The sequence below is a fragment of the Rattus norvegicus genome, chromosome 5 (genome assembly GCF_036323735.1).
Source record: "Rattus norvegicus strain BN/NHsdMcwi chromosome 5, GRCr8, whole genome shotgun sequence".
Classification (NCBI taxonomy): domain Eukaryota; kingdom Metazoa; phylum Chordata; class Mammalia; order Rodentia; family Muridae; genus Rattus; species Rattus norvegicus.
Genome location: NC_086023.1, coordinates 145,591,947 through 145,612,234, shown reverse-complemented (window position 1 = coordinate 145,612,234; position 20,288 = coordinate 145,591,947). Strand labels below are relative to the sequence as shown.

At 49.1% G+C, this 20,288-nt stretch overlaps 1 protein-coding gene across 1 annotated transcript in view; it reads left to right on the top strand.

Moving 5' to 3' along the window:
- Positions 1–1,940: 1,940 nt before the first annotated feature.
- C5h1orf94 (similar to human chromosome 1 open reading frame 94) overlaps positions 1,941–20,288 on the top strand; it is a 43,778-nt gene continuing 25,430 nt past the window's right edge. The window contains exon 1 of the mRNA NM_001134732.1: positions 1,941–2,401. Coding sequence (NP_001128204.1) covers positions 2,088–2,401 — 314 coding nt within the window. The 5' untranslated portion in view covers positions 1,941–2,087. The remainder of the gene's footprint in view (positions 2,402–20,288) is intronic.

Here is a 20,288-nt window from a genome sequence, read left to right as displayed (position 1 = left end):
CTATTAATATTTCATCAGAAGTGATCACTTCTCCTTTAAATACACTATCTTAAAAGGTTTTCTACATTCTTAACTATAATTTTATTCAGTCTAGGTCCTCGGAATTTTCCCCAAAGGAGCACATCTTCAATTTCATAAATGAAAACCAAAAAGGAATGAAGCTCGGCTTGCAAAACTCAGAGTCAACATTTCCAGGAACTGGGCCCCTCAGTAAAGAGCAAAGCTACATAGTGGGCACCTACAGCATGCTAGGCGCTTTATATACAGCGTACCGTTCGTTTTTCCAACGTGAGTTTCACCGGTGCCTACCGTGTGTCAGGAATGTGCTGTGCTGGAACTCACTATGTAGCTCAGGCTAGCCTGGAACTTGAGATCCTCCTGCCTCAGCCTCCTGAGTGCTGAGTGCCACCACACCCAGCTCAGAAATTCGAGCTGCCTAATCAGTATGAGCAGTGTACCTGGTACAGGAGGAGAGTCCATGGATTCTGGAGGAATGGAAAGAAGCTCCAGTCACACAACAAAGAAATACAGTGATGATCAGATCACTGTGACTGGCTTCTCCAGGCCAAGGCTATCTGCCTCAACTGTTTCTTCCTCCACCTCCTACTGGTTCTTCCCTGGGTGGACCCTTGGAGGAGTAACCACTGTTTTCGGGGACCAGGGAATGCTCGTCAAGTTCACGCTTTTTCAAAGGTGAAGCTTCTATGTGGAGGGGCTTAGGGGCGACGATCGCAGTCCGCACCGATATCAAAGGGTGCGACTTTTTCTCCCACCTCCGCCTGCCTCCCTGTCTCAGTGTTGGGGTTAGCTTGGGAGCCAAGGGCATTAGATCATGTCGAGTCCGAGCTTTGAATTCTAGCCTTGCTTCTTGAACTCAGGACACAACCATTTGCAACTTAGAGATTCAGCTTCCTTCCATCGTGTCCGCCGAATAAAAAGTAGTACAAACTAATGAGGGTGAACAGGATCAGGTTTAAAGTTAGCTCTTGGCATTCGGTGCTCCTGTGGGATGGCAGTTAGGATTAAAGCCAGTGGGGAAAGGGGACAGGTCCCCCACCTCTAGGCAACCTCTGAAGTTTGTATGTAGTGGTGGGATGGGAACAGTGTTTCACTTTGACTTACTTCTAAGAGGAAGCTCCCTGGGGTCTTTCCAGTCCCACCCCGCCCCCATTCCACCTGCGAGTCTCAGGGACGAACGCCCGGCCCGTGCCCCACCCCCGCGCACCCAGCCGTTGCGCTTGAACCCACTGAAAGAATCCCAGCTCTCGACGGCAGGGGTGTGGGAGCTACTGACACGCAAATCCGCTGACCCCGCCCGGGCCTGCCCTGCCCAATCGGCGGCCTTTTAAGGGTTGGGATCCTCTGCGGTGCGGGTCGCAGCTCTGCGCGGGGGACGCGACAAGTGTCCGCTGAGGACCTGGGCCAGGCCGACTACCGGCACAATACCGCATTGGACATTTCTTTTTTAGGGAGGCAGAGCAGCTGCAGCAGAGAGAGAAGGGGAAGCAGAAGGGGGCGACCGGGAGAGCTAAAGCCAGGACCTGCAGTAGGCGGGTGGGGGGCCCTCTGTGTACGCGGGATCCTTTGGGAAGGTGGGAGGAGACAGTCCCATGGCCGGCACCCACCCAGTCTAGTACAGTGCTCGGCCTTTACCCTGCCCTTCTGGTGACTTGGCAGGAGAGAATGGGCTGAGTCCCAGACCCTGAAAAGTCTCACAGGGGTGTCGTAACGGGGGAGTGCCGGGTCCTGTGGGGAGAGCCAGTCCTCCCCTCTAGTCGTTCCCAGATGTCATTCTGCCCGCCCAGGCGCTTGGTTCCTGAGTTCCGGGGCATTCCACGGTTACTAAGTTACTGGTTTTTGTTGACTTTTAAATATTTTCTTCTACGGGAGAGGGGGAGGGGGGCAAAAGCCAGGAAAGAGCAAATAAAAAGAAGTCAACATAAGCCCCCCCTCCCCAAAAGAAAGTTGCCCTCTACTCCTCATCCTCACCCAAACCGAAGGCCTCTGAAACCCATCCCTTGGCTGGAGCAACAGCCAGCCAGAACTGACTACTTCCCAGGTCCAGTCTTCAGCTCCCTTTCTGGTGAATGAGGGCTGGTGGAGGACAGTCCCTTTGTCTCCCAGCCCTGGGCGGACAAAGGGGCTTCCGAAAAGAGAGAAAGAGGATGGCCAGTGGAAATGGGCTCCCTCCATCCTCAGCCCTGGTGGCCAAGCGTCCCTCCGCCCTGGGGCCATTCCCCAGATATGTCTGGATCCACCAGGACACACCCCAGGATAGCCTAGACAAGATTTGCCATGACATCTGGAAGAGAGTTCAGGGCTTGCCTGAGTCCCTGCAGCCCAGGACCTCTCTGGAGAAGCTCTCTGCCCCGGTGACAGCCGCTGTCAGCTTCCAAGACGAGTGAGTAATCCCCTATTTGGTTGATTATCAAAGGCGGGGGGAATGAAGTCTGACTTTAGGTCGAAATGCTCTGGGCCAGTGTTAAGTCCTACACACATCTCTCCCCCAAGCCTCAACCCTCAACCCCGTTTCTGTAATCTGAAAAATCTTTCGGTTGGAGGAGCTGGCCAAGGTCCTGAAGTCCCAGATGCAAGGAAAGAAGCCATTTCTGGCAGCTTCTTTTCCAGTGACTAAGGAGAAGTTTCTTATTTTAAAGACATAGGTGGCTATGATGTAGATCTGGGGTCCCTGAAGATCTAAGGGTTAGGTGACTCATGACTGTCCCCAGAAGCAACTAGATGATCTTTTCCCCTATCCCAAGAAAAGTCCAGGCATTGGCACAGATGATTCTGGTGGTTGGAAACCACATCTGGAATCCCCTAATACAGAGAGCAGCTGTCCCATTCAGCATCCACAGAGCTACTGCAAGAGCGCACATCAAAATATTTACTGGGAAGGCATTGACATATTCAGAGGACATAATAGAAAATTAAAGTGTGGGAAGATGGCTGTAAATAGCCGGTTTCCCGGATGGGAAATCCCCTGTCGGGGAAGCACAGAGCTAAGTGTTTCAGTGCTAGGGAAAAGTTGAGGGGATAGCGTTGGGGCTGGCTATTGGAAAGAAGAGGAAGGAGCAGAGAGGAAGACAGGGATCTCATTAGGAAAAGGACTGCATCAGCTGTGGTGATTAATGCCACTGCAGAGTACTCTTTCAGGGTTCTGCATCTCCAAAGTGGGCTGCTCGCATTAATTAATCCTCCCGGCATCCCTATGAAACAGGTATTAGTGTCCCCATTTTACAGATGGATTAAGTGTTAATAATTAAGTGCTAATTAAAGCCTAAGTGATAATTAAATGTTGTCTGCCCCCAACACATGCTCCAACTCAGTTCATAGATGCTCCGGAGTGTGTGTGTAGGGGGCGGGGTGCATCCCGGCATTCATCAGCCGCCTCTGGTTTCAGGGCTCTCTAAGCATAGCTGAGGTGAAAAGCAATGTAGTGCTGCAGTCCCTATGCAAGCTCCTTTGCTTGCTGGAGATGAAGGCGGGAGGCATGCTGGCTGCTTCTACCTCCCCTGCCCTGTGCTCAGCAGGACCAGGCTCCGATGCAAACGGCCTTGCTCCATCCAGAATCCTGTGGCGAGTCCGTTCAGTGGCTCTGAGCTCCTTTGCCTCACCCATTGCCATCTGCTCCAGGACAAGCACCTTGGCACGGGGAACCTTGGGGCTGCACTCAGCTCTCTCAGTGGCCAAGTAGCTGATTGTCCACTTTCGGGATCAAAGGTCAGCAGCAATTTCCAGTAGATAGCCCCTTCCCTGCCAGGTCACACTGAATTCGTGGAGACAGACTCTACTTCCAGTCTGCAGTTGGCCGGAAATTGAACCGGCCTACCTTTGGCTCATTACTTCACTCCATTTGGCCTTGATTTCCTCATCTGCAAATTAAGGACGACGTGCCCTGCCTTGTCCACCTCAGAGTCGATAACGAGGGTCCAATGTGATGGGAAACTAAGAAAATGAAAGATGCATTATACAAACAAGGCCGCCTTAATATGTAGCTCGTCGAGTTTGGGGGAGGGGAGGCTTCACAGCTCCATGATCCAAGGAGCCTTCAGACAGCCATCCTGGAGTCAAGTGGGCTCCTACACACACACTCTACACACATACACACACCACACACACACTACCCACACACACTACACACACATACACACTACACACACATACACACTACACACACATACACACTACACACACATACACACTACACACACACTACACACACATACACACACTACACACACACCACACACACACACTTCAGCCTGAGCTCTTCAGGTGTTGGTCCGCTTTACTCACTGGAGTTCTGAGTACAGTTGCGATTGAAGGAGTTCTGAGGCTGAGAGGAGACCTGGGAATCTGCTGACTTAGATGAATAAGCCTCATCCTAACTGTATAGCTGTCCGCCCAGCAGAACACAATGAGCGAGGCAGCGAGCGCCGGAGTTGGATAACCAGGTTCGGCAGTGTGTGTGCCTCTGTAGAACCTGTGACTGCGAGGCTGATCTGAGCTTTGGTTTCCTCACTGCCATGGGGGAGTGACGGTAGGGGTCGCTGGAGGTGACAAATCAGGACTATTCAATGGTCCTGCTGGTAATTAGGATTGATAAACTCGTTCTAAGGACAGCAGTTATAATTTCTGTAAACCCTGCAGTCTTTGCATGAGGCAGTGAAGGTCCAAGTGTGTGTAGATGTAAATTTCCATAATTATCAAACTGTGCTGTTCTGGTTTAAATTGCTCCTCTCCCCCCCCACCCCTTTAAATGAAATCCAATCTCGTTTGTTTGTTTGTTTTCTTGAGACAGGGTCTCACAATGCAGCCCAGACTGTCCTGGAACTCATTAGACATCCCAGGATGAGCTCAAACTCCCAGCCTCCCAGATGTTAAAATACTTTATCAGAGAGGAATAGGCTGAGGCTTGAAGAAGTTCCACAGCCTAGGGTCTGGGCTTCTATTCTTAAGATAGGGTAGAGTTTCAGAACTGTAGTACTGGACCGTCTTGCTGTGATCAGTGTGGCCATTTTCCCCTAAAACGTGAGGCATCTCTGTGCAGTAGTTTGTCTAGGAACCCCATGTTCTGATTGATCCCAGAGAGACTTTAAAACCAGAGGGCACACCACAATGGCCTGTGTGTTCAGGCCATGAGACACCTGTCTACCGTCTTCTGTCTTTTCTGTAGAGCAGGGTTCAGTGACCTCTGTCTTCAGGATAGCTAAGCAAGTTCTTGCATCTTGTTACTCACGAATTTTAAAGATTTTAAGAACATTTATGTGTCTCTCTGTGCACCACATGTGTGCCTAGTGCCCACAGAGGCCAGAAGGGGGCATAGGATCTTCTCAATCTGGAGTTACATCCAGTTAGGAGCTGTCCCGTGGGTACTGGGAATTGAAGCCAGGTCCTCTGAAAGAGCACCCAGTACTCTTAGCCACTTCTTCCCCAGTCCCCAGAAAAGTTTTTCTTGACCCTGTCTCTGTATGTCACAGAAACCTGGATGTTAGGTCTTGGAGGCCATCCTGTATCACCTCAGTCACTCCCTTGTTCTCTTTGCCAAGTGGCCATTCCCATCCTCTCCCGGATGAAGAAATGCATATCTGAGGCCGTGGACTCTCTCAAAGGGGCTCGCTTTCCCTACAGCTGAAGTCTTTTCCAATCATCAATGATCTGCATTATTTCCTTGAGGCTCCAGAATTAGTGTTTCCCTTTCTGTGGTGCTTTAGACGGCAAAAGACAGCAGCAGATCTTTCTCAGGATATTTTTTTTTTTGGTCTTGCACTCTTTTCTTTTATGCTTCAACTGTCTCATTTGCTGGATTCCTCTTTATATTTCTGGTGCTCGTTCATGGAAGTGGGGTCCCCCAGAACCAAGTACAGATATACGGGTGGGACCGGTGCCTGCTGAGCGGGCTCCTCTCTGCATTATACATTCCTGTTAGTGATGCTCGACACCACAGTCACGCTCCCTTTCATGCCGAGTCGGCTCTACGGGCACAAAGGAGTTCATTTATCCAATCAAAAAGTATTGATCAAGAAGTGACTTTGTGCCTGGCTCAGTGCTCAGCGATGGGAGATAACTTTTTTTTTTAACCAAATAAAATAACAGAGAGAAGTTAAACTTTTTTATTTTTATTTATTTATTTATTTTTTAACAAATCTATAGTAACTGCAGAAGGTGAGAGCATCCGCACTGGAGGAGACCAATGGTGTGCACAGGCCGTAGGGTCATTTCAGATCGCAACAAGTGGGGCGACAGAAACAACGTCCAACGAAGTAACAGCAGGAGACCTGTTAGGTTCAAGTGTAGGGTCCTTTGAGCTGAGTCTCAGATGCCAGCAAGCAGCTGACAATCCTAGAAACCCCATCTAGGTGGAGGACAGGGAGTCACAAAGCGCAAAGACCCCGAGAGTTTGATATGAGTTTTGGGAAAGATGGTGTGGCTAGAGGGCCTCAATAAATGGGGACATAGCACCAGTGGACACCCAAATCAGGCCGGTGAGGTCTTACGAGATCTCAAAGTGTTGCTGGATAGAGTCTAGATGTACTGCGTGCGTGCCAGCTCACTTTGGGAGCATTTCAGAGATCCCTTTAGTTTCTGCACGGGGATGGCTTACGGTGGGAGACAAGTCAGACATCTCTGCTACAGTAGGCGAGATGAGGCCCACATGGGATACTATCCGAACCACAGAGACTGTATTACGGGTGGAAGGAATGGAATCCGGGACTCCGTATGCAGCCTGAGGGAGCCAGGGACTCTGCTGACAGCTTGGGTACACAGAGACACAGTGGTGGAATGCGGGGTTTCTAGCTTGGGTTGAGCAATGGTGCCATTTAAAGGAGTGGGGAAGAGGTGGGGAGAAATGGGCTTTGGCAAGAAATCAATAGCTGTGCCTAGAGTCAGTTAAACTTCAGAATCTTGCTCCGTTATCTTTTAATTAGTCTTAAATGTGGGCTTAGAGGAGGGTGGCAAGCCACTTACTGACTCATATTTGAGAACTACATCTTCATTCATTCTCCTCAGTATCACTAATAAAATCCCTCGGCCTCGGAATGGGGGCTTTGGGTTTTCTGCCTACTCCATTGCTCTGACTGCCAAACACTACTCATCCGTTGGTTTTTGTTTCGATTCTTCCAATGAATACTTTCCATGGTTTCACGCAGGACCGGCGCAGTGCTCAGGGGCACAGGGCTAAGAAGGGCAAACCTCCTTCCCTCGAATGGCTGCCAGTCCAGTGAGCAGGATGGAATACAGACTCATCCCACAGCAGCAACACTTAGAAACACTTCATGTGCACTTACTGCGTTTCAAGATCAATTTGTTTTGGTAAAAATATTATCTTGTGATGGAAAGAGGAGACAGGGCCTGACATCTTTCACTGAACCTTGGTGTCTTGCAAAGAACAAAGAGTGACATATGACAATAAGCATGCTAATGAAGAGGGACCTGACGGAGACTTGGGGAAGGTTTTCAGGATAGATTGGGTGCCCTTGCAGTATGAGTGTAGCAGGAGATGTGGGCACCGTTCCCTGGCTGGAGATGGTGCCACCATTAACAGTAGCTTCACTGTCAAGGTTTTCCAAATTAAATGTGTTCCCTGGTCTTGAGGAGGAGAGGGTAGAGCTTGTGGAAAGAGTCCAGCAAGTCTGGGGAAGGATAGAAACTTCCTAAGGTTGGAATGCACCATGAGAGATGAAGGGGGTGGGAAGGTCATCCTGGGCTGGCTTGCCATGCTCAGGTTCCCAAGCATCTTCCAGGCCCTTCCTAGGCACCTGAGCTCATCAAATCAGGTAGAAACTGGTTTGCAGAGTTCAAAGACTTTGGCCGAGTCGTGCCAGAGTCCACCAGGAAGATTAAGTCTGCAGGGGTGTCCTGTATTAATAAGGTCTGTATGGGATAAGGTGTGTATTAAATGTTCAAAATCCAAACAAAACAGAAAGCAAAGTCAGGAATGAGCCCATCAGCCTGGGGCTTCGCACAGATGCTCACTCGCTCCAGTAGGACCCTCGCTCGAGCACAGGGCAAGCCGGAGAGACTCTGAAAGCCAATGCACTGCCTTGTTTGAACGACTCTCCCAACAGGGCAATTCTTTCTACTATTGTTATTAAGCAATTGAGTGGATTTACTTTGCTAGAAAAATCGCTTCAGACATACACTGTCTTTTACTATTATCTTGAAAGCTTGGAGCCTGGCAATGAGATTGGAAGTAACCAGAGCCACACATGGAGAGCCAGCCTGATGCTCCATTCCAGGGGCCAGTTCTGGGTATCTTTGTGGTCTAAAGTGATGGTCTATGCTTTCTATGAACTATGATCTATGACCTGCGGGAGTCAAAACCTCCTCGAGAGGCCATAGAAGGTAGTTGCGCACCCTGCAGCTGCTCAGACATATTTCCACATCTCTCAGAAGTTACAAAATGATGGTAGAAACCCTATGGGTGCAGGCTGGGACCCATAAACATGCGTGTCTCTCTCCTGAGCTTCCCAGTCTGGGTCTTAGCATCTGTCCTGTTGACGCTGTTATACCCCATCCTCGCTTGTCCCATGAGCTAGTATGAACTAGTATATGACATTTATAATTCAAAGAAAACAAAATCAGGAATGAGCCCGGCAGGCCCAGTGCTTTGTGACGGAGTTCACTTGTTCCCTTAGATACTTAACTTATTCCAATCTTCCACACAGGGAATGACAGAGAGACGTGGGAAACCAAGGTGCTGTCTGGTTTGAAGGACTCTTCCAGCAGGGCAATTCTTGATATTGAGTGGTTAAGTGAACAGAGGAAACAGAGGCCCAGGAGCTCTTGGCCTTTCTCCTTTGGTTCCTCCCATCATGGCCTTTAAGACATCAGGTCCTCGTTTGTGTTGTTTCTGCCTCATTCTTTCATGCTCTGGTGCATTTGGTCCCTCTCCCTGCAGGAGGTCCTCTGCCCATCACCAATGGCATCCTCTCTTGCCAACAGCTCTGCACAAACATCTCCCACAGGCCACTGCTCTTTTGGCTATGCCTTCAGCATCTCTAGACATACATCTGGCTGTTTTCCTCCAGCCTTCTGTGATCTAAGGTGAGCAGCATCAGGCATACATGGCCTTGCGTCCACTGAGGGGCTCAACTCTCAGGAGAGCCTTTCTCCTGTTTATCTGTTGAATTCATGCCTGCTCTTCAAAGCAGGGCCTACGTATGCTGTCTTCTGTTCCACCTCACCCGCGCTCTCTCTCCGATAGTGAGGATTGAACTGGGGACCTGGCTTCCTCCCCTGAGGTTTTCTCCTTACTTCAGCAACTTAAACAAACATTGTCTTCCACTTCTTTCTTAAGTGTTTCCTGTAAGTCCACATAACAGAAAGTAGACAGGAGGGTCAGAATCATTGCCCTAAACTGAAACCAAGTTACTTAGGATGTGTCCGTTGTTATCCTCATCGGAAAAATAGAGAAATGTTAGAGCAATCATCCTGTAGGGTTGCGTTGGTGGAGTAGTGATGAATGTGATGCCTCCATGTTGCCTGGAATAAGATGAGAGCTCTGTTCCTCATTGCTGTCACTATTACTGCCATCACCATTGTCACAACACCATCACCATCACTGCCGTCCTCATCACCAATCATTCATCACCAATCATTCATCATCATTCACCATTCACCACCATCATCATCCTCATCATCACTATCACCACCAGCATCACCATCATAATCACACTGCCATCATCATCACCATCATCATCCACCACCATCATCACCACCATCATCACCATCATCATCACCACCATCACCATCATCATCACCACCACCACCATCATCATCACTATCACCACCAGCATCACCATCATAATCACACTGTCATCATCACCACCATCATCATCACCACCATCATCACCACCACCACCATCATCATCATCATCACTATCACCACCAGCATCACCATCACTAATCACACTGTCATCATTATCACCATCATCATCACCATCATCATCACCACCATCACCATCATCATCCTCATCATCACTATCACCACCAGCATCACCATCATAATCACACTGTCATCATCACCACCATCATCATCACCACCATCATCATCACCACCACCACCATCATCATCATCATCACCACCAGCATCACCATCACTAATCACACTGTCATCATTATCACCATCATCATCACCACCATCACCATCATCATCCTCATCATCACTATCACCACCAGCATCACCATCACTAATCACACTGTCATCATTGTCACCATCATCATCACCACCATCACCATCATCATCATCATCACCACCATCATCACCACCACCACCATCATCATCACTATCACCACCACCATCATCATCATCATCACTATCACCACTACCATCACCATCATAATCACACCGCCATCATCATCACCGTCATCATCACCACCATCATCATCACCACCATCATCATCACCACCACCATCATCATCATCACTATCACCACCACCATCACCATCATAATCACACTGCCATCATCATCACCATCATCATCACCACCATCACCATCATCATCAACACCACCATCATCATCACTATCACCACCAGCATCACCATCACTAATCACACTGTCATCATTATCACCATCAACATCACCACCACCATCACCACCACTATCATCATCATCATCACTATCACCATCACCATCATCATCCTCATCACTATCACCACCACCATCACCATCATAATCACACTGTCATCATCATCACCATCATCATCACCACCATCACCATCATCATCACCACCATCATCATCATTATCACTATCACCATCACCATCACCATCACTAATCACGCTGTCATCATCATCACCATCATCACAGTTATTGTTGACATCTTCACGACGATCACAATCGTCACACCCTCATCACTGTTGCTGTGGCAACCAACCGTCGTCATCACCATTGCCGTCACTATCCACGTCCCCTTCATCTCTATCATCACCTTCACCATGAGAGAGGAAAGGACAGAGAAGGATGCAGTGGTGGAGAGGAGGGTTTACGTCTCATGGATCAAGTAAAGGAAACCAACTCAAGCAAGGAAAAGAGATTCTAGGGAGCCATGGCAAAACAAACAAACAAACACCCAAAGCCAGTGTTCTCATTGCCTGTTAGCCAGAGGCAGGCCTATCCGCTCCTCCCTAGTGTGGGCGTCTTGGTGTTCTGATGAGGTGACAGTCACCTGATGCGTATTGTACCCTGGCTTGTGGCAGCAGCCCCCCTCCAGCACTGCACTGCAGGGTTCCTTAAGGACAGGGATTGTGTCTTACTCATCTTTTGTCTCTCCAGTGTCCAGCCAAGTTCCTGGCTCTCTGTGATGATGCAGTATGTATGGGTGAGGGAGGGAATGATTGATGGATGAGCCATTAAAAGGCCACCTTGAGGAGAGTGAGGCCGAGAGGTGGCTAGGATCCAAGCGGAGGGTCACAGCCATCAGAGGGAGCACTGAGGCATATAGGGAGAGAGGACCAGGCGAGCCAAGATGCAGTGGGTTGTGTCCTTTCGTCTAAGGCTGCATGAAAGGGAGCTAGCACATTTGCAGCCGCTTGTCTGTGTGAGGCTCCGTACATCAATTTCCTATCTCCTTTCCCCAGCAACTTTCTTCCCATGGAGATGGTCACTATTACTCTCATTTTGTGAATGGGGCCAATGAGGCCCAGAGAGGTTAGGCAACTCGACCAGCAGGCAGGGAGCTGGGGAAAGATAGAAATCCATCCAGAGGAGCTTTAATGCCTGAGCTCTCCGGACAGCAGGCGCCCTTCCGGGCAGCCTTCCATGCCTGCTTAGCACCCGGAGCCATGAGTAGGGAAGGAGGACGGATCATGATTAACGTCCCGCTTCCCGTGTCCCCCTTTGTAATTTAATTTTATGGTTTCAGGAGCTGTGTCGCAGGTTGTGGGAGCCTGCAGAGATGGGCCACCAGTGGTTTGGTTTAATCCCCTTTTTAATATCTTTGTTGCAACGTTCTTTCCAATTCAGCTCCCAAGTCACATTAAAAAAAATACCTCTTCCTTGGGGTAAGCCTTCCCTTATTAAACAGATTCAAATGAAAAGTTTTAAAGATAATTTGAACAATAAGAATCACTCGGTAGCTCCCAGCCGAAGCTCCTTTATTGCTGTATTTATTCCCAGTATTTCCTGCCTCACTCCCCAGCTCAGTGAGTCTTTCATCGCTCACACCCAGCTCTCCCAGGCCTTGCCCACCCCCACCCCCAGCCCGCTCAACATTGGCTCTCCTCAGGGAGATTCAAGGAAGGGGCGTGGTGTGGAGGGGGCGTGCCCCACCTCCACTTGCCAATGACTGATAGTCCCAGGCTGCTGTATGGAATCCAGAGGGAGAGTTACACATCCAGGGCGTCTCTAAGGACAGCATACAAGAAAACCAGAAGGGGAGCTGGGCAAGGAGGACCCACTCGAAGTGTTCGTACTCACGACCAATTCCACACACCCCAGTGCTCCGGAACCCACAACAGAAACCAAGTACTCCATCTCTCTTAGACTCTTAGACTCTGGCTTACTCTAGGGGTCAAAGGTGAAAAATCCCAGGCTGAATGTCGAGAAGGAAGAGTTTCAGAGAAAAGCGCGTCAGGCAGGAAGGAGACTGCTCTTTACGGAGGTCCTTCGTGAATTGTTGGGACGTTTAAAGAAATGGACTCCACTGTGCGTGAAGACCTTTGCTGAGAAATGTGATAAACAAGCTCAGCGTCGTGGGAGCAGAACGATTTGACAGTGTTGCTAACTTTGACCCGGAATGGTTTCACCGTCCTGTCCCCACTTAGCTTCTGAAGAAAGGAGGTCTCCATGATTTTACACCTTGGTCAGCACTGGTGGCGTGGGGCTCAGGCTACGTATGGCCCTGCCCTGGGGTACTCCAGAGCACACCACAGCACCAGGTCTGGCTCTCCCGCTCACCTTGTTGCCTCCCAGTCAGAACCGCTAACATTTGCATAGTGCTCCTTACAATTTACTGAGCGATTTCACATTCATCATCTTACTTAATCCTGCTGAGGCCAGAGAGGAGAGGAGGGCTGGGGGGCAGGGAGGCCAAAGCTTTTCCAAGACTCTCCTTATACCCTCTACTCCCTACCAGAAAAGTAATAGCAGGCAGATTGGCAGGGTTCCAGGTACCTTTGGGACATTGGGGGCTGTCAAGACTCCTGAACCCCACCTCTAAACTGTGAGACGTGGTCAGGGCCTCTAGGTGACCAGAGAGGTGGACTCAACCTTCACTTGTAAGCTAGAAGGCAATGGTGTATGTGCAGTTATGTTGTATATGTGGCTTTAAATGTATGTGTACATGGCTGTTGTGTGTGCATATGTGTAGGTGCATGGCTGTAGTGTGTGTATGTGTCAGTGGTGTATTGTATGGTTTTCACTATGGTGTGTATACATACATGGTTGTGTGTGTGTACATGTCTCTGAGGTATACATCTATGAACATGGGTATGTGTGTAACTGATGTGTGGGCAGACATGGCTGTAGGATGTATGAAGAGAGGAGACCGGGTGAGTACTGGACCTGAGCAGAGGGAAGATAGAGGAAGACAGGCAGCTTTGATGAGCTAGCTGTCCCCCTTCCCTCCACACTGGTCCCAGGCCACCCCGAGTGGTGTGATGTATGTCATTGGAATAGCATGTTGGCTCTGAACCTATGTAAGTTACAGACCAGAAACACCAGCATCCTTGACCCTAGGCAGAATGGGTCTCCCTTGGGGAAAATTCAGGCTGGGGAAAGATTCTCTGTCTCCCCAGGGAAGACCCTCCTTGTCTGGAGACCTTGGGTACTGAGGTCTACGTTGGCTCTTTAAAACTTGTAGTACATTGCTCCAGGCTCCTCCAGATTTTAAGGTTTCCATTAAGAAATCAGATGTTATTCTGATGGGTTGTCCTTTATATGACGTGTGTGTGTGTGTGTGTGTGTGTGTGTGTGTGTGTGTTTTCTTTTGCGTCTTTCAGTATCCATAATTTGTTGTGAATATTTAGTGTTTTAACTGTGAGATGACATGAGTTTTTTGCTTTTCTGGTCTTATCTGGTGTTGTGCATTCCTTGTATCTATATGGGTGTAGCTTTCTTTAATGTGGGAATGTTGTCCTCTATGGACCTGTTCTAGGTCTAGGTCAGTGACCAGCATCTAGATGATTTTGGTCTTTTTAGGCTGTCCCACAATCCCTGCATACTTTTTAAAATTTCTTCATCTTTGTCTTCCTCCCCTCCTCTCCCTTCTCTTCCTCTTGTTTTTCTTCTTTTTCTCTTCCTCCTCCTCCTCCCCTTCCTCCTCCCCCTCCTCTTTCTCCTCCTCCTCCCCTTTCTCCCCCTCCTCCCCTCCCCTCCCTCCCCCTCCCCCTCCTCTCCCTCCTCTTTCTCCTCCTCCTCCCTCTCCTCTTTCTCCTCCTCCTCCCCCCCTCCACCCTCCTCTTTCTCCTCCTCCTCCTCCCTCTCCTCTTCCCCCTCCCCCTCCTCCTCCCCCTCCTCCCCCTCCCCTCCCTCCCCCTCCCCCTCCCCCTCTTCCTCCTCCCCCTCCCCCTCCTCCCCCTCCCTCTCCCCCTCATTTGCTTGTGTGGTCTAACGCTACTTTAACCTCAAGCCTGATATTCCATCTTCTACTTGACTTCTGGCTCTGTTCTACTTGTAAGGAATGAAGGAGTGGGGTTCTCTATGTAGTTTGAGAAAGTCAGAGACATGGAGGCAGAACCTAGAGTTTTGGCTTGGTTGAACAATGATGACATTTAAGGAGGCAGGCAAGAAGTAGGCAGATTTTTTTTTTTTTTGCAAGAAAATAATCATTTTGTCTGGAGTCAGTTGAACTCCACAATCTTGTCATATAATTCACCTTAAATTTGGACTTCGAGAATGGTGACTTACTGACTTATATGAGGGGATTATATCTCAATTCACCTGCCACATCACTAAAATTTCTCCATCTCAGAACAGGGGGCTTTGGGTTTTCTGTTGACTCCATTGACCTGATATTCATTCCTTTTTTTCTTTATTTCTTCAACAAATGCTCTCCATGGCTACCGGCAGGCCAAACCCTGAGGTTTTAAAATCGGGCCATTGAGTTTTTCAATTCCTCTTCATTTCAGCTTGAGTTTTGCTCTCGACTGGATTCAGTTCCCCCATCTTGAATCCTCTTTGACATTTCTCTCTGCCATATGTTTGTGTTTTCTTGGATCTTGCTCAAGCGTTTACTGCTTGCTCTCCTCATTAAGCTCATCGAGCTGGTTTGTTGCCTCTTCTTTAAACTCCTTGGATCCTTTGATGAGGTCTATAGATTGCTCTTTTAAGTTCTGTGTCCTTCTTATTGGAGAACACCTTTATAGGACGAGTGGACTTCATGGCCTTGCATATTGTTTTTCTTTGTGATGAGACCTGAGTGTGCCGATTTCTTTATTTCATTGGTCGTGTGTCTGTGAGTCTGAGGCTAGACCTGAGGGTTGGCGCTAGTATGGGCAAGCAAGGTTTCCAGGACATACCAAGTTGACCTGGGTCCCACACGAGCATCTCAGTCTGTAGATTAGGGTAGACTTACCAGGCTGGGATGGTACACAGGATATGTATCTAGGACCAAGCCTGGAGGTTGGGATCAGTTTACTCAGGACTCACCAGACTGAACCTGGACGTATATGTACAACTCAAGATAGGTCTAGAGATTGGGGGAGGTGCCAATAGATAGGGTCAGATGGAATTACCTGGCCAGACCACACAGGATAGGTAGGCTTGGTGATTCGATCTCAATTAGCTTATCAAAGTCAGCCAACCACCCAAAGCTCGGTGGTTTGCAACTACCACCATATACCTAGCCCCCACTTCCCTGGCTAAACAATGTGTGCTGAGCTCAGCTGGTTCTTCGGCAAGGACTGGACTTCACTGAACTTAGCCACTTCCATGGCTGGCACATGTGCCTTCATCAGGGCCCAACTGACTGTGGGCTGAGGCTCCTTGGAGGTTTCCTCCATTGGATGTGTCATCCTGTAGCAGGTTAGTCTGGGCTCGTCTGCAGCAGCAGGGTGTGGTGGGGTTACCAGTCTCAAGAGAATCAACAGGCTAAGACCAAACCCTAAGCACATTTTAAGCCTTCGCTTCTCACCTAATCCCGAAGTGAAGCAGCTATCAAAGGAGTCAATAAAAGCATGGCGAGGAAGAAATGTCTCACTGGATGGTCGCCCTACCTCACTGGGGCTGTGGTGGACAGTGCTGAGAGACGCGTCACAGACTAAATGCTAACACTCGTTGTCAGTTTTCATAAATAGGACCTGTGGCTTCCATATGAGGCCATTGTAAAAGATCTGGCCTCTGCTAAACAGTAGGCAGTTTTGTCTAGTTTCTGCCTCCCTCCCTAAACTCACCTCTTAACAATTCTACCATGCTGTCCCGCACCATGTAGACCCAGAACCTTGAGGTCAGGGGTCAGTTTGCCGATGGACCATAGTTCAAGCCTGAGTCTGTGTGTGACGCCAAAGCCTTCACCTTGCTTCTCTTTCTAGTCAGCCATATGGCCAGGGCATCTGGCCTGGGTGATGTTTGCCTTCGGCCTAAGATGCTACGGCTGGAAGAAAATATTTGTCTCGGTGTCCTCCTTTGGCGCTTACAACTTCCTGCTTGCATTTTTCTGTTTTTTGGCTCAGCCGAGTAGCAGTTTTCATCTTTGCTCTGTGTTATCATGTACACAGAGCTGCTGCTGGGGGAGCTAAGAACATGCTTGCTTAGTCATTATGCTGGGAAGGGGTGCCAGCCAGTCAGTAGCCCTTATTTTCACACGATTCTGTACATTGCAAATGCAGAGATAACACAGATCTTGAGTCGCGGGCACACAATCGCCATTTTCATGGGTCACCGAAGCAGAGGGGCAAGCATGGACCTCGGGTCCCAGAGCCTTGGCATGGGTTCTGACTTGATTCCTTTATCTGAAGCCCAGGAATTAGGTTGCCTTCCTGGAATGAGTCACTAGATAGAGTCTAGTAGATTTTATGATGTTTATCAACCCAGAGGAAAAAGCAAACATCACTGGGGCGGGCGGGGGGGGGGGATGCCAGGTTTAGCAAAGCTCAGGGAAAGGGCTTAGGGGGTGGTGAGATAGCTCAGTGGATAGTGCTCTCTGGAAGCATGAGGACCTCCCAAGTTCAAATTCCTGGCACTCAAATAAATGCTGGCAGTGCACAGCTGTAATCGCAGTGCTCGGGAATGGGGTGGGGACGGACAGATTTCTCCAAGCTCACTGGCCAGTCAGTCTAACCCAGTTGACGAGCTCCGGGTTCAGTGAAAGACCCTGCCTCAAAAAATAAAGTGGAACGTGTCAGGGAAACTCTCTGACACAGACCTCTGCAGGCATCGATGATGAGCACAGAGGTGCACGTGCCTACATAGCCGAAAGAATACCACGTGCCTCTTCCTGGATACCAGGAAACACTTGCTCACCTTTGAACTTAGTAAACTTAGGTGCTGCTTGGGAAATGTTCCATGAAGCTCCAGGTGATTGCAGAGAGTCATCGCAAGCTCTCTGAGGGTCTGCACATCCCAGTGTGGTCGTCCGATGACAGACCTCCCCACCTGTGTCTAACAGGAAGTTCTTGGGATCTAGACTAAGCAAGAGGGTTGAGGGGCTGGGCTTCTGACCAGCCCGAGGGGATGTCAGACAGATTGCAACAAGTCAGAGAAGCTGGTGTGGTTTTTGGCCAGGAGAGGGGAAGGAATCGTTCCTCCATTCATTTAGCCAACGAATCCTTTCTGAGCTGGAGCTTTGTGACGGGTGCTGTTTTAGGTTCCACCGGCTCTGGGATGACCGAGATAGAGCCCCTGCCTCCATGGAGTGCATACACTGGGGAAGTGACATCTTTTAAATAAAAACCCACTATGATAGAGGCAACATGAAGGAGAGAGACTGATTGAGATCCCCACAGAGCGGGCCTAGCAAGCGAAGGAGGGAGCAATTCTTTAAAAATCAGATAGGAAAGGCCACTTGGGGACTATGGCATCTGAATAGAAACCTGAGTGTTCCAGAGATGCCAGGTAAGGGGCGATCCAGCAGGTACACAGAGCATTCATCCCACAGGAAACGCAAGGGCCTTTGGTGGCAGGGATGAGCTTGGCATTTTAAGTCATAGATAAAAGATCAACGTGCTGGAAGGAGCGGGAGATGGGCCAATTTGTGTAGTGTCCCGGGGATCATCAAGGAGTTTGGATTTTATCCTATGAGTAATGAGATTCCACAAGATGGTTTTAAGCAAGGCAATTGCTTGATCTGGGTTCTGAGAATGTCCCTGCTCTGTGGCCATGCGGGTTTTCTAAAACAAACAAGAACAAGCCAATCTTATTTTCCTGGGGATAGAGGGGGCTGAGCAGGCAGGGAAGACATAGGATTAAGGACTTCTGGGTATGTGACGAATCCTGATCACAGCCGGGTGTTTGATAAAGGATCTCATGGAGGCATGGAGATGGGATGATGAGGGGTTGCTTCATTTTCCCCCGTGAGCCGATACCGGGTTACTGTGGAGCTGCAAGTGGGGTCTTTGTCTGTGTCCACAAGGCCCTGCCCTGGACTCCTCTCTAGTTAGACATTTCTAACTGGAAGTTGGCAGAAGACTCAGAGGACAAGCTCAGGAGACACGCAGCAGTCATGTAGCTGTCAGGGAGAGCTGGGGCTGTGGATGACAGGCTCAAGATCCACTTCGATGACCCTCCAAGGGTTGGCATTATGGAATGAAAGTGACAATATCTCTGATTGCGTTTAGATTGGGGAACAAAGCCCAGGCAACAGCTGGGGCACTGTGAGGGAGGAACGCTCCAGAAAGGAGGCTGGCTGAGACTGGATGAGTACAGGAAGTGGATCAGCTGTGTTCCCCCACCTCAAGTCTCCACCCTTACATGGTGCCGAGGTCCTTGGTCTTTCAGGGCTCCTGTCTGTGAAGTGCAAATGACACTGTCAGATGTCCAGGGATGTGGAGGGGTATCACATGTGTGCACCAATGTCAAGACCTGCCTTGTGGTAATTTATTGGAAATGAGGCCTCTGGTGGTCTTGGTAGGAGGTACCTGGAGAGTTCACCAGCCAGGCCGTGCATTTCTATTTTGGACACAATGCTTACCTCTAGCCTTCAAACAACCCCATTGACCTTGGCAGAGTATCCAGAGGGGAATGAGAGGAATGAGTCAGGTTTGAATTGTTTCAGGCAACCACAGCAGTCTGGTGGTGGCGGCGGCAGGCTGTGCAGAAGGGGTTGGGGTGCCTTTTATGGACAAAACCATTAATATGAATGCTGGTTCTCTGGCTTGCTATACACCAGAATTGTGTTAAGTCTTTGCCTAACTTACCTATCTCAAAAACATCTCTACAGTCTAACCTTGAGAAGAGCTTGCTTGCTTGACAGATGGAGAAAACTAGGGTTAGACAGGAACTGAGGGGCACAATAATTCTCATCCAGCACCCGCCGCGCACTATTGCTTGGTCCCCCATGCTGTGAGTGATGGGAGTGTCAGTTTCCTGTCAAGTGGAAACCAAGCCTGGGGTGTTTTGAAACAGGGACCTCAAGGTCTTTTAAAAGGTGGGGCTTTTTTGTTTTTTGTTTTGTTTTGGTTTTTGGTTTTTGGTTTTGGTTTTTGGTTTTGGGGGAGGGCTTAGTGGATGGCTCAGTCATTCAAGTACTAGCCGTGCAAGATCAAGGATCTAAATTCAATTTCCAGAAGCCACATTAAAAATGGTGTGTTGGTATGTACTTCTAAGACCATCCCTAGGGAGGTTGAGACAGGGGGATTCTAGAGGCTTACTGGTCAACCAATCTGAACTGACTAACGAACTCTAGGCCAATGAGAGACTCAGCTCCCAAGAAAGACACCTGAAGTTGACCTCAGGTTTCAACATGTACATAAGCATACGGTAAATCCCCACCCCCGGCACCCGTTCACACATAGGAGCACACACTCGTGCGCATGCACACAAGCACACAAAGAGACACTGCTTCCCTGCCACTTGGTTCTTTTGAAGATTCCGTGGTGACTCTTGCGAGTGAATGTGTAACCCAGAAACCAAATATAGATGCCGGTAGACTGACTAACGTGATGGCCCCAGGTGTCTGCCTCCAGCTTTCCTCGTGATTGACAGCCTAGGCAGGATCTTATCTGTTGTGCCCTCTTCCTCCCTCAGCTGGATTAGTCTTAAAGGAAACCCCAGACATAATTGATCTATACATATTTAACGTGTAGCTCTGAGAGATAAAGGCTGCTTTTGTTGTTTAAGTGTGACCACAATGCCATGCTCACCTTGTTAGAAAATAAGTATCCTTGGGTGAGGCTAATTCAGAGA